This window comes from Mustelus asterias, chromosome 24 (genome assembly GCF_964213995.1).
Source record: "Mustelus asterias chromosome 24, sMusAst1.hap1.1, whole genome shotgun sequence".
NCBI classification, from domain to species: domain Eukaryota; kingdom Metazoa; phylum Chordata; class Chondrichthyes; order Carcharhiniformes; family Triakidae; genus Mustelus; species Mustelus asterias.
Window position 1 is genome coordinate 21,704,583 of NC_135824.1, and position 14,931 is coordinate 21,719,513.

General features: G+C 40.8%; 1 protein-coding gene across 4 annotated transcripts in view; it reads right to left on the reverse strand.

Moving 5' to 3' along the window:
- Positions 1–14,931, reverse strand: part of rnf111 (ring finger protein 111) — a 117,408-nt gene that overhangs the window by 71,875 nt on the left and 30,602 nt on the right. For all 4 annotated transcript variants that reach the window (XM_078241413.1, XM_078241414.1, XM_078241412.1 and 1 more), the window contains exon 2: positions 3,756–4,663. In XM_078241413.1, the coding sequence (XP_078097539.1) occupies positions 3,756–4,581 (826 nt within the window). In that variant the 5' untranslated portion in view covers positions 4,582–4,663. The remainder of the gene's footprint in view (positions 1–3,755; positions 4,664–14,931) is intronic.

Consider the following 14,931-nt stretch of genomic DNA (forward strand, 5'->3'; position numbering starts at 1 on the left):
CTGCTTCTGCCCTCTCCTTTCAGACAGTGAATTCCAGATCAAAAAAGCTCATCGTTTCTTCTGCTTCTTCAGTCAAACATTATAAATTGTTAAACCCTGGTGACCAACTTGTCACAGAAAACAGTTTCTCCTTATTTATCAAAACTCTTCCAGATTTTGAGAACCTCTATCAAGTCTCCTCTAACCTTCCGTGCTTTCAGGGGAATAACCGTAACTTCTCCAGGCTCTCCACACAACTAAAATCCCTCATCCCCAGGACCTGTAAATCACTTCTGCACCCTCTGAAGCCTTGACACCCATTCTAAAATGTGGTATCCAGAATTGATCATAGTTGTTCAGCTGAGACCTAAACAGTGTTTTATAGATTTGTACTCTTATGTTTTTATTAATAAAGCCAAGGATCTCAGACTTTTTGAACAACCTTAACTCTTCCTGCCTTCAAAAGTTTGTATGCCTACATTCTAGGTGTGTCTATTCTCAAACCCCCTTTTAAAATTGTTCCATTGAATTTATCTTGCATCGCCTCACTCTATTTATAATTTTACATATGTATCTTAAATTTTATCTGCCATGTGTCTACCCATTTCACTAATTTGCATCCTCCTTTATTCTGTTTCTCTCTTCCACATTGTTTACTATATTTCCAAGTTTTGTGTCATCTGCAGACTTAGAAATTCCACTCTGGATACCAGGTCATACTAGGCCCAAGTCAGTCACTTTTATCCAAAAGGTCTTAATAACAATCCCTAGAGAACACAATTTTATACTTCCTTCGATTCTGAAAAACAATTGTCCACCTTCCTAACCGTAATCTGGGGGTCCAGGCTAATGTACTGGAGACATGGGTTCAGATCCAACCAGGGCAGCTAGTGGAATTTCAATTCAATTCATAAAATATGGAATTGAAGTTCAGTCTCAGTAATGGTCACCATGAAACTATCTTCGTAAAAACCCATCAGGTTCGCTAATGTCCTTTCAGGAAGGAAATCTGCCATCCTTACCTGATTTGACCTATATGCAACTCCACACCCACAGCAATGTGCTTGATTTGACTGCTCTCTGAAATGGCCTAGCAAGTCACTGTTCAAGGGCAATTAGGGATGGGCAATAAACATTGGCCTTGCCAGAGATGCCCACATCCCATGAAAAGATAAAGAAAAAAAAATCCACACTGCCACTTCAATCATTTTAATTTTGCCTTGCCTTTTTTCTATCTCTCCAACTTCCCAACATCCTACAATCCTCCAAGAATTCTAATTGTGGCATCTTATGCATCTTTATTTATTTTATCCCACTATTGTTGGCCAGGCACTCTCAACTATCTAAGCCCTAAAATTACTTCCCTAAACTCTCCAGCTCTTTATCATCCTTTAAGATGATGCTTAAAGCCTCTCTCTTTGACAAAGCTTTTGATCACATGGCTTAATGCCAAATCTTGTCTGATTATGCTTCTGAACAGCACCTCAAATGGTTAATATTTAGTGTCATTAAGTACGAAGTTGATTAATACTAAAATTGGAGCAGCCCCATACAAAAACAATCCAGATTGATGGTAAAATAATTTTTTAAAAACTTGAACTATCACAATAAGGGAATGCACAGATGTTTCTGTCAAATTAAATGGACCTTTTAATGATCAGGTTATTAGCTTAAAATATACCTGCAAACTACTTCCACAGTGGAATGTGGATTTTCATAGATGCTTAAGTTCCACTTTCTATCCTTGAATAATCACAAAAATGCATTTGAGCTTCATAGCAAAGCAGCCCTAGATGCATTATTTTACACTGAGAATGGAAAAATATTTTTTAAACCAATTAACATGTCATTAACTCAATGGCTAAATGCACTGCTTGGCAATGGTGTTGAGAAACAGAAGGGCCTCAGGTCTGATGCCTGAGCTAGGCTCAGTTACCTGATATTAGTCCTCGACACATTACAACTGGTTCAGTGACCTTGGGCTCAGGAAAAGGAAAACAAATTCTACCAAGGTCTGCCAGTCATCATTACACAGTGCCCACTGTGGAAAAGTGCACATTAATGTTTGAATAGGACAATGTGCCCAGCTGTGTTGCTGATACTCAAGAGGAATGGTCAATCGGGTTAGGCACCAGAGAGCTGGTAATGTTCTAGGAGGTTAGCATGAATTATTGATTTCAGAAGGGGAAAAAATTTGCAAAGCAGGAGAAATATGATCAGTTTCACGTACAGACCCTCCATGATAGTTTCCAGGCCTGTAGTTACAGGGTTTGAAAAATAAGTAAGTAGCATCAACAAGCAGCAACAAAATAGTTTGCAGCTCAGATCACACTGTTTAGATGGCTGAAGAGAGATGCACTGCAGTGAAGACATCATGTAGGGGAGGCAGTGATACACGAATTCCACCACAGGGAGAAAACCTGAATGTTGTGGATTCTGGTCAAGAACTGAAAATTGTCAACACATTCAGGCCCTCGGCATTTATTGGATATTGTTTTTTTTAATTGAGCAATGACTGTGTTGGGTTTTTGTCATTCCTGTGTATATATTAAAGTGACACTATTGAAGGCATTACAATTTATAGTGGATATTAGTATTAATCACATCATGGACGTGAATACATTTTATCAATGTTCCTGACACATGCACAGAACCTTGTGATCACATTGTTCAATTATTCCTGTGGTTCTGAACATCCCCTAAAACTAAGATACTATTATTGTACATACAATAAAAACAGGAATTTTGCGACTGAGTGAACAACTCAATTGTGTATGATGCCATGCAACAAAACAGATAAGCACAGTACAATCTGACATGCTTCTTGACTTGGTTTAATGCTACATGTTTTTCCACTTCCCAACTTGATTTTTCCAATGTCCTCCTACGTGGACTCCCATCTTCACATCCTTTGTAAATTCCAACATATCCAAAACTCACCTGTCCGTAACTATCCCACAGCACTATCCCCTGAGATTTTTCAGCTATCTTGCAGGGTTGTGGAACTGGAGGAGATTGGAGATAGGGAAGGGGCGAGGGGATGGAGGGATTTGAAAAGGACGTAAATTTTGAAATCAACATGGTGCTTGATCAGGAACCAAGGCAAAGCAGCGAGCAAAGGGACAATTGCAGAATGGGATTTGGTGCAAGTTAAAACACGGACAGCAGAGTTTTGAATGTCATTAAGTTTATGGAGGGTAGAACTTGGGAGACCAGCTAGAATTGCATTGGAATAGTCAAGTGTAGAGGTAACAAATGCATGATTCAGGGTGTCAGCAACAGATCAGCTGATTTAGGGGTGAAATTGGGTGATGTTACAGAGTTGGAAATATGCAGTATTACTGATTGGGGGAAGTTAAGGATGGGTAATAGATGTTGGCCATGCCTGCAATGCCCACATCTCATGAACGAAAATATAAAAATGCACCAACAGATCGGGTGCAGAGGGTTCCAATTTAAATCGCATAATGCCAATCAGGATGTCCGACATAGTCGTGGTGCTGTGTTATCAGAGAGCTGAAACACTGGAAAGGAAAGATTGGGGAGTGCACAAGCAGCAGATTTCAGGAAACGTCTAAACAAACAAAATCTAGATAGCTTTGCACTAAATAAATGCATATCCATATTGGACATGTGGCTGTACCACAAGTAATGAAAAGACAGTTTGCAATCTTTTAATATATAAAGCTCCTCTTCAGTTTCGACATAGCGTGCAACCTCATGCCCATTATTCTTCAACTTCAAGGAAAAAAATCTTTTAAGAGAAAAGGTTTTACCTGAGGCAACTGTTGTACTATTTTGGTGGCTTTCATTCCTCGACACATACAAATCCTCTTCTTCTTCAGTTGAAGAGCTGGAGGAGGATTCACTACTAAGGTCATTATCGCCTGAACTGCTAGAACTTTGCAGCAAGGCATACTTCCTGCGAGCAATCACTTCCCTTTTCTTCCTCTGCAATAAAATCCGTTCCTTCTGCTTTTGAGTCCGTTGAGAAGGATTGGGTTTTGTAAATTTCTTTCTCTGTTGAGGCCTTCGTAGACTGCTGTTCGGGAGACAAGGTCGCTTGATTAAGATCCCTGATATAGATTCCTGCTCAGACCGAGGCCACTTGTGCATTTTTGAATGAACTGTTCTACTTGTGCTACTCAATACTGCCTGGGAATGTCTGTCTGGAATCTCCTCCTCATCTTCTGAAGTCACTGTGTCAGAGTCACCAAAGTGTAGACTCGAAGAAGGAGATGAAACGCAGTCACTAAAAGAAGAGTCATCTGCATGGTCTTGCGGCTGTACATGAGGCCTTAGACCAACATTACCCTGGCGATCTTTGAAATCAGTGTTCTGAGTTTCTGAGGGACCAGCCTGCTGGCTCTTACGCTTTTTCCTGACAACAATCATTTTCTCCTGTTCTAGTCTGTTCCTATTCATGTCTTTTATCCGCTTTCCAGAATTACAAATATGAGAGTAGTCATTTCCAACCTTACTTGCAATCATTTCAACGTCTGTACTAAAACTTTTTGTTGCCAGGATTGGCTCAGGGTTCATCAATGCCCCCTTTGAACTCTCCTGTCTTTTGGGTGCATCAGGTGTTATCTCAGTCTTCATATCCAGGTTGAATGTCTAGTTTAGAAGAATTACATCCAGAGGTCCGTTAAGGGACTGGGTGAACTTTAACTTGTACTAAGCTCTGAAAAATATAGGAAGAGAAAAAGTTAGTCATGGTCTTACAAATAAACATTCTACTACATATAGCGCCATATACATGTCTGATTCTGAGCATTATGTTGTGTGAAATTGCTGAGGACTCCACTGCCTCTGTCCCCCTGCCTCAAACCTGCTATCATTACCTCTCTGCTCAGAAGAACCAACCTTTAACACCTGCATCCTCACCTTCCCCCACAAAGCCCTTTAACAAGTTATTGGCCCCCAAATTTGTGCGCCCATTTTAACAGGACTCTAACCGTTCCATTCAGGTTCCTGCCCCACCAGAGCAACAATGTAGCTTTCAAAGTCACATATGAAATCTTATGAGTGATGGAAACAAACTCGCCCTTCTATATCGGTTTTCAATCTTTGTACAGTTGATCCCATCATCCTCCTCCAAAGCCTCTGCACTGTCATCCAGCTGAATGGGACTCACTGGCTTCATTTTAGTCTAACTGATTGTAGCCAGAGAATCACTATCAATAATTTTTCTTATCATTCCCACGCTCTGGTATCCTCTAAGCATCTACCCATGGATCCCTCCTACATGCTGTTCTGTGGTGACATTATCTTTTTAAAATTCAGTTAGGGGACGTGGGCATCGCTGGTAAGACCAGCATTTTTTGCCCTTCAGAAGGTGGTGGTGAGCTGTCTTCTTGAATTGTTGCAGTCCATGAGACGTAGGTATGTCCACAGTGCTGTTACGAAAGGAGTTACAGGAATTTGACCCAGCAACATTAAAAGGAAGGATGATGAGTGGCTTGGAGGGGAACTTCCAGGTGGTGGAGCTCCCAGGCATCTGCTGCTCTTGTCTTTCTAGATGGTAGCAGTCACAGGTTTTGAAGTTGCTGCCCAAGGAACCTTGGTAAGTTCCTGCAGTGCATCAAGTAGATGGTACACACTGCTGCTGTTTGTCTGTGGTGGAGAGAGTGAATGTTAACAGAAGGGGTAGCAATTAAGCAGGTTGCTTTGCCCTGGATGGTTTTGAGTGTCCTGAGTGTTGTTGAGCTGCACTCATCCAGGCAAGAGTGTTCCATTACACTCCTGGCTTGTGCCTTGCAATTGATGAACAGGCTTTGGGGAGTCAGGAGGTGAGTTACTTGCTACAGGACTCCTAGCCTTTGACTTGCTCTGGTAGCCACACTATTTATATGGCTAGTCCAGTTAAGTGTCTGGTCAATGGTGACCCCAAGGATGTTGAAAGTGGGCGATTCTGCAATGGTCATGCCATTGAATGTCAAGGGGCAATGGTTATATCTTCTCTTGTTGGAGATGGCCATTGCTTGGCACCTCTGTGGCACAAATGTTACGCGTCAGCTCAAGTCTGGATATTGTCCAGGTCTTACTGCATTTGGATATGAACTGCTTCAGTACTTAAGCAGTCATGAATGGTACTGAATATTGCGTAGTCATCAGCGAACATGCCCACTTCTGACCTTATAATGGAAGGAAGGCCATTGATGGAGCAGCTGAAAATGGTTGGCCTAGGACACTACCCCAAGGACCTCCCACAGTGATGTTCTGTAACCGAAATGACCGACCTCCGGCAACCACAACCATCTTACTTAGTGTCAGATGTGACTCCAACCAGTGGAGATTTTCCCCCAATTCCTATTGACTCCATGTTTTGCGAGAGCTCCTTGATGTCAAGGGCAGTCAGTCTCGACTCACCTCTGGCATTCAGCTCTTTTGTCCATGTTTGAACTAAGGCTGTAATGAGTTCAGGAGCTGAGTGACCCTGGAGGAACCCAAATTGAGCACCCGTGAGCAGGCTATTGGTGAGTAAATGCCGCTTGATAATGCTGCTAACGACCACCTCAATCACTGAGTTGAATTTATCCTGTTTCTTGTGTACAGGACATAGCTGGGCAATTATCCACATTGCCAGGTAGATGCCAGTGTTGTAGCTATACTGGAGCAGCTTGGCTAGGGGTGCGTCAAGTTCTGAAGCACAAGCCTTCTGTACCATTGCCAGAATATTGTCGAGGAATTATGGCATTCATATTATAAAAAGGGTAAGATTTACAAGGTGAACAGAAGAATTGAGAGGATGCAATTACCAGAATGATAAACCAGGCTTTGGTTTTCTTTTCTAGAAAAGGCATGACCTCAAAGAAGTTGCCACATGTAGACAGTGCAAAATTAGGAGTCACAAATATGAAGTAGTCATTAATAAATCCAATAAGGAATGCAGGAGAAACATCTTCACCTACAGAGTGTTAGAATATGGAGCTTCCTACCATGACGTAATTCTGGAGGAAAGGAAAAGAAAAGAACTATATGCTGATAAGAAGAAGCTCATGTAAAACAACACTGGCATAGACTAGATGGACTGAATGGCCATTTCTGTACTGTAAATTCCATGTAATACTATTAGCATCAGTGCTGGAAATGCCAAATTATCAATTGGATGGATTAAAAGGTAATATTTGAGGCAGAGGGCTGCAGATTTAGGCCACATTCCAGGTCTCGAATACACAATCCAGACTGATGCTTGAGTGCAATGTTCTGCTGTTGAAGCTGCTATCTGTGGAAGGGGGCATAAAAGATTCGACAGCATTATTAAGAACAGAGGGGCTCCTCTGGTGTTCTGGTCAACATTCATTATTCAAAGAACAGCACCAAATCAATGATCTGGCTATATGTCTAATTTCTGATTTCAGTTTTCCCTTTTCTCTCGATCACTAATTTGATATGGGACTAGCAATATCAGAAATCAATTATTGGTTAGCTCTGCATTTCAGAATTCCATATCAGTTTATAATCTGCATTCTGTTTCCTCTTCGGATACATTACATCTCGTTAAAATTTCAAAATAACTTTTCCAACAAAAGTATAAAAAAGGTAGAACTAGTCCTACTCGTTAAGCAGTGAAAAAGAATGCATTTGTCCCAGCATCAATATGTCACTGATTAACATAACAATGGTTTTTCAAGCACTCTAATATCCTTCCTAGATCTCATACAAGGACTGATTCTGCCATGTCACGTTCTTTAAGCTGTAACATTCTGTTTCCTGCTTTTAACTATCATCTTTCTTCAAAATTATCCACTTGCAATAGATACGTGCATCAAATCCATTTGTCTCAGCTTGGTTCTGAACAATCATCCACAATTTGGTGCTAATGATGCAAATGGACCGAAGGGCCTGTTTCCATGCTGTAAACCTCTATGACTGTGGCATCAAAATATGAAACAAAAATGGAGCAAAAGGGTATTTGTTTTGGATAATCAGGAAAAGTGACAAACTGCAGTATAAAATTAATGACTACCATGGTTTACCTAGCCATACAAACTGTCCACAGGGTAATAGACAGCATTGTTCAAAATGATTCCCTCATCCTGCTGGCCAAGATGATTTGCAAACTGATTTTATACTAATTTCAAATTCACTAGACTCATACAGTTTGAAATTAATTGCATAATAAGGTAAAATGGAAGGAATAATTTTATAAAACAGTTTCAAATTGGATTCAGACATTTACAACGAAATACTTGCCAAAACTCATCAATACAGTGGTTCATATTTTCCTATGCAATAGTATCAATTATTTTCATGGTACAGGTGCATATAGTATTATTCAGAAATTTGGAGAAGTCGTTATATTAACTGATAACCAAACATGGTTCTTCTGAAGAATTTCAGGCTGAAATACACACACAGTATAATTATAGCTTTGTTCTTTCAAATAGATGACTGTCAGAAGAATGTGTTATGAGCAGGGGTGATGTACCAGTGGCTGCGATGGTAACAATTTGACAATTACAGATTTGTCAAAATAAACATTGGCTTTGTTTTGTTTTGTGACGTAGTGGTGTTAATATGTTAACACTTTATCTGATAATACAGCTTGATTTTGGCAACCAGCCATGCTGCAGGAAAATTGGCCTTTTTGGTAGGGACAGTCCTAGTAATGTGGTGATGCAGAGAAAATAAATTTTGATCTCACCAACCTTGTTTTTGTTATTTCTTTGAATCACGCAAACCTCAAATTCGGCGAAGTTATCAAAAGGACATTCCGATATTCTTCTGCCACTAACATGAGGCACATTAAATTAAATAAGTGACGTTGCTGGCCTTAGCGTATTGTCCTCTAATATGTCTCAGAAAAACAATTAGCAAGCGTGTCAGTGGCAGCACTCTCATCTGAATCAAAAGGTTATGGATTAAAGTCTCACTCTAGGGCATTGAACACAAAAAAATCTAAGTTGACACTTCAGTGCTATACTGAGTGCTGCACTGATGAAAACATTGCCTTTCAAGTGAAGTATTAAACTTGGGGTCATCTGATTCTTCAACCGGATGTAAATGATCACAATGCACTATTTTGAAGAGTGGTGGTGTCCTGCCCAGTGGACTTGGTTGAAACTTCATAGAGTTTAGCAGAACGAGTGGTGATCTAATTTTAACAAAATTCTTAATGAGCTTGACAAAGGAGACTGAGAGAAAACGTTTCAGCCGCTGGGAAATCTCGAACACAGGTCACATTGTTAGAATAAGAGAGGTTGGCCATTTAAGATTGAAATGAGGAGAAATGTAACCACTCAAGGGGTTGTGCATCTTTGGAATTTTCTACATCAGAGAACTGTGGATGCTAAATTGTTGTTTATACTGAAATATAGGTCGACAGATTTTTGGGTACTGTGAATTAAGGGACATATGGATAGTGCAGGAAGGTGACACAAAACTTGGAAATCTTGTGAACTGCAAAGATAGTGATAGACTTTAAGAGGATATAGACAGGCTGGTGCAATGGGTAGATAGCTGGCGAATTAAACTTAATGCAGAGCGGTGTGAAATTATACATTTTGGTCGGATAAATGAGGAGAGGCAATACAAAAAAGAAGTTACAATTCTAATGTAAAATTCTTAAGGGGGAGGAGCAGAGGTATCAAGAGTTACACATGTGCACAAATCATTGAAACATAAAAAAAATAAGAGCAGGCCATTCAGTCATGGCTGATCTTCCACCCACATCACTGCCCCACATTCTCCCCATACCCTTTTAGAGTCTAGAAACCTATGCCCTTCTTAATTACATTGTGAATTGGCCTCCAAAGCCTTCTGTGGTAGAGAATTCCACAGATTCACAAATGGCCTACTCCCAATCCTGAGTGTAGCGCTACTTTTTCTAGACAACACCCAGCCAGAAGGAACAACATCCCTTCATCCACTCTGAGGGCCTGTCAGATTTTTATATGCTTGAATTAGATCCCCTCTCATTCTTCTAAATTTCAGTGAATACAGGGCCAGTGACCCAATCTCTCCTCATATGACAATCTAGCCATCCCAGGAGTCAGCTGGTGAACCTTCACTGCACTCCCTCAATGGCAGGTATATCCTTTTTTAGGTAAGGAAACCAAAACTGCGCACAATACCCCAAATGTGGTCTCACCAAGGCCTTGTACAGCTGCAGTAAAACATCCTTGCTCCCCCCCCCCCCACCCACCAAGTCCTCTTGCAATGAAGACCAGTATACCATTTGTTTTCCGAACCGTTTGTACACATGCATTGTCCAGATCTCTCAGCTCCTTCCCCGTAACAACTTTATATGAGAATTATACATTTTATTTAGCCTCTCCTCATTTCTCCGACCAAAATGTCTAATTTCACACTTCTCTGCACGCTTGCTTTCAGTGACTGGTATGAGGACACCCAGGTCGCTTTTGTACGTCAACATTTCCCAATCACCATGTAAATAATACTCTGATATTCTGTTTCTCTGTCGGAATGTATAACTTCACATTTATCCACATTTTACTGCATCTGACATGTATTTGCCTACTCACTCAACTTATCTAAATCACCTTTAAGCCTCTTAACATCTTCCTCACTATTCAAATTCCCACCAAGTCGTGTGTCATCACAAACTTGGAAATATTACTTTTAATTCCCTCATGTAAATAATTATGCGTAAAGTGAATAGCTAGGCCTAAACACTGATCCCGGGGGGGGGGGGCTAGTCACTGCCTGCCACTTCAAAAAGATCCATTTATTCCCACTCTGTTTCCTGTCCAATAACCAATTCTCAATCCATGTTACCCCCAATCCCATGTGCTTCAATTTTGCAGACTAACCTCTTTTGTGGTGTGGACTTGATCAAAAGTTTTCTCAAAATCCCAAAACAGCACATCTACTGGTTCACCCATAGCTATTGTACTAGTTACATCCTCATTGAAGAGTGGTAAATAAAGCATATGGGATCCTGGGCTTTATAAATAAAGGGTAGGAGTACAAAAACTAGGCAGTTTTAGTGCATCTTTATGAAAACAGCAGCTCAGCCTCAACTGGAGTCTTGTGTCTATTTCTGGACACCACACTTGTGAAGCCATTGGAAAGTGTGCAAAGATTTACAAGTATGGTTCCAAGGTTGAGGGTTCAGAGCTGCTCAGAATCATGAAACATCTGGAAAGATTAGACAGAGAAAAACTATTCCCATAAAGGTTAAGGACATCAATTTAAAGTGAATGGCAAAACAGCCAGAGAACACGCAATGGAAAACTCCTTTTTAAAAACGCAGTGTAACAAACCACGTGAAAATGTGGTGATGGCAGACTTAGTCATAGCTTTCAAAAAGAATTGGATAATCTTCAGGTGAAAATATTTGCAGGGCAACAGAAACTGGGCACATTGCACGAGTGGGACAAGCTGAGTTGCTCTTGCAGAGAATGGTCATAATGGCCATGTGGCCTCCTTTTGTGCTGCAACCATTCTATGAGGTGGAGTTGAGGTAAGACATGATCTTGTTGAATGGTGGAACAAGCTCCAAAGCTCAAATAGCCTATTGTGCTCCTATTTCTTCAACCATGTTCAATATCTATCCCTCAATGAACATTACTAAAACATACATTTAGCTATTATTCCATGACTGATTGCAGAACCTCATTGCTTGCAAACTGTCTGACACATTTCCCACATTACAGCATACTTGAAATGCATTTAATTGACTTATTTTGGGCACCTTGAAGTCGCGAAAGTGTTATATATATTGACATCTGTCTTAAGCTGCCACCACCAGTCCTTCAACCTGATCTTAATGCATTCACAAAGTTCTATGCAAATATAATCCAAGTTTGAAAATGCGACTCTATTGTACTGCTGAGTGCTTACACCCAGCATCACACTCAACTGAAAATCTAACGAAATTGAAAATTATAAAGTTAAGCCAATCTCTGGATGTCTATCTCATGCATTTGTAACCATTGCAAGACTGTGTAAACTTGTACAAGTGAACCCATAGATTACTGTTTCTGTTAAGATTAATATCAACGTTTGGTGGAGACAGCATTCTCTGATCATTATTATGGCCAAGTTCAGGAAATGGATAGATTTGGTTTGAAACACGAGGATGGTGGTATGAAAGATCTACTTTATTGCTGACAGATTTATTGTCAAAGCTAAAGGCATACCACCAAATTGCTCTTCCATATTCCAAGCACAAATTTTCAGCAGTCCTTGCCTGAGAAGTTAGTTAACGTTGAACCAACTTCAACAGAAAAATAATCAGCTGACTGTATCTAAATGAATGAAATCAACATTGCACTCTAAATAAGCACAACCAATCTGAACTGAATTCAGGAGAGCTTCCAGTGCAGTTTTGTCTACTAATATACGTTTCAATCTCCACTCACACACTTTCCATAAGTGATGATAAAACAAGATTAAGAACGTAACAAGACATGAAGTAACAAATCTGTCAAGCAGATCCTGTACATGCTTGACTCATGGCAAATTTTGAACTTTTTCAGGTTTCTACCTTGGTGACTAACACATGCTCACTCTGCTGATGACAACTTTACGATGGGTGTTTGATCAAAGCGTATGCATATTCTCCTTTTACAGGCTCAAGTGTTGAATCAGGAAGAAAGGGCAATTTCTACTATCCTATAGATTTAATTTGCATCGTGACCTTAAATAACAAGTTCCACTGCAATTTCAGAGGTTCTTCGAAGGAAATGCTTCTCAGGTATTTAGTTACGTTATTTGACAATTAATCCAGGGAGTGCAAATTCAAATCCCACGATGGCAGTTTGAGACTCCCAGTTCAGCTTTAAATTTAAAAACCCGATACCAACAGGAGATCATGGAGCTGTCATATTGTTGTAAAATTCAAATAGTTCACTATTGTCTTTTTTAAAATAATTCTTTCGTGGCATGTAGACTTCATTGCCAATGTAGGCATTGTGGAATTGCTACCTCCGATTGCAAAAATCTTATTTGGAATGAAGAACACCAAAGGGCAAAAATTGCTAGTGGAAATTGTGTATAGACCAAACAGTAGTAGTGAGGCTGGGGATGATGTCAAGCTGGAAATTAGAGGTGTGTGCAGTAGGGGCACAGCAGTAATTATGGGTGACTTCAATTTGCATATTGATTGGGCTCACCAAACTGGTAGCAATGCGATGGAGGAGGATTTCTTGGAAAGTATAAGGGATGGTTTTCTCGACCAATATGTCAAAGAACCAACTAGAGAGCAGGCCATCCTGGACTGGGTACTGTGTAATGAGAGAGGATTAATTAGCAACCTTGTGGTGCAGGATCCTTTGGGGAAGAGTGATCATAGTATGGTACAATTCTTCATTAAGATGCAGAGTGACACAGTTAAGTCTGAGACTAGGGTCCGGAACTTGAGGAAAGCTAACTTTGATGGTATGAGATTATGCATTGGCTAGGATAAGCTGGCAAAGGACGCTCGAGAGGTTGACAGTTGATAGGCAATGGCAGACATTTAAAGAACACGGATGAACTTCAACAACTGTACATCCCTGTCTGGTGTAAGAGTAAAATGGGAAAGGTGGTTCATCCGGGGTTAACAAGGGAAATCAGGGATAGTGTTAAAGCCAAAGAGGAAGCATATAAATTGGCCAGAAAAGACAGCAAACCTGAGGACTGGAAAAAAACTTGAAATTCAGCAGAGGACGACAAGGGGTCGAATTTGGAAGGGGGAAATAGAATACGCAAGTAGGCTTGCAGGAAACATAAAAACTGACTGCAAAAGCTTCTATAGATATGTGAAGAGAAAAAGACTGGTGAAGACAAGTGTAGGTCCCTTACAGTTAGAACCAGGTGAATTCATAATGGGCAAAGAGATGGCAGACCAGCTAAACAAATACTTTGGATCTGTCTTCATTAAGGAGGATGCAAATAACCTTACAGAAATACTAGGGGATAGAGGGTCTAGAATGAAGGAGGAACTGAAGGAAATCCTTATTAGTTAGGAAATTGTATTGGAGAAATTGCTGGGATGAAAACCCGCTAAGTCCCCAAGGCCTGATGCTCTGCATGCCTGAGTACGCGAGGAAGTTGGCCTAGAAATAGTGGATGCTTTGGTGATCATTTTCCAGCATTCTATAGACTCTGGAAGAGTTCCAGTGGATTGGAGGGTAGCTAATGTAACCCCACTTTTATAAAAGGAGGAAGAGAGAAAACCGGGAATTATAGACTGGTGAGCCTGACATTGGTGGTGGGGAAAATGCTGGAGTCAATTATTAAGGATGCAATATCTTAGCATTTGGAAAGCGGTGACAGGATTGGTCCAAGTCAGCATGGGTTCACTAAAGGGAAATCGTGCTTGACTAATCTTCTGGAATTTTTTGAAGATGTGATCAGGAGAGTGGACATGGGTGAACCAGTGGATGTTGTGTATCTGGACTTTCAGAAGGCTTTAGACAAGGTCCCACACAAGAGATTAGTAAGCAAAATTAAAGCTCGTGGTATGGGGGTAATGTATTGACATGGATGGAGAACTGGTTGGCAGACAGGAAGCAGAGAGTGGGAATAAATGGGTCCTTTTCAGAGTGGCAGGCAGTGACTAGTGGGGTACTGCAGGGTTCAGTGCTGGGGCCCCAGCTATTCACACCATACATTAATGATTTGGACGAAGGAATTGAACGCAATATCTCCAACTTTGCAGATGGCACTAAGTTGAGTGGCAGTGTGCGCTGCGAGGAGGGTGCCAAGAGGCTGCAGGGTGACTTGGACAGGCTGACTCAGTGGGCAAATATAACAATGTGGATAAAGGTGAGGTTATCGACTTTGGTGGCAAAAACATGAAGGAAGATTGTCTGAATGGTGGCAGTTTAGGAAAAGGGGAAGTGCAACATGACCTGGGTGTCATGGTGGAACAGTCGCTTCAGGTTAGCATGCAGGTCCAGCAGGTGGTGAAGAAAGCTAATGGCATGCTGGCCTTCAGAACAAGAGGATTTGAGTATAGGAGTAAAGATGTCTTGCTGCAGCTATACAGGACCTTGA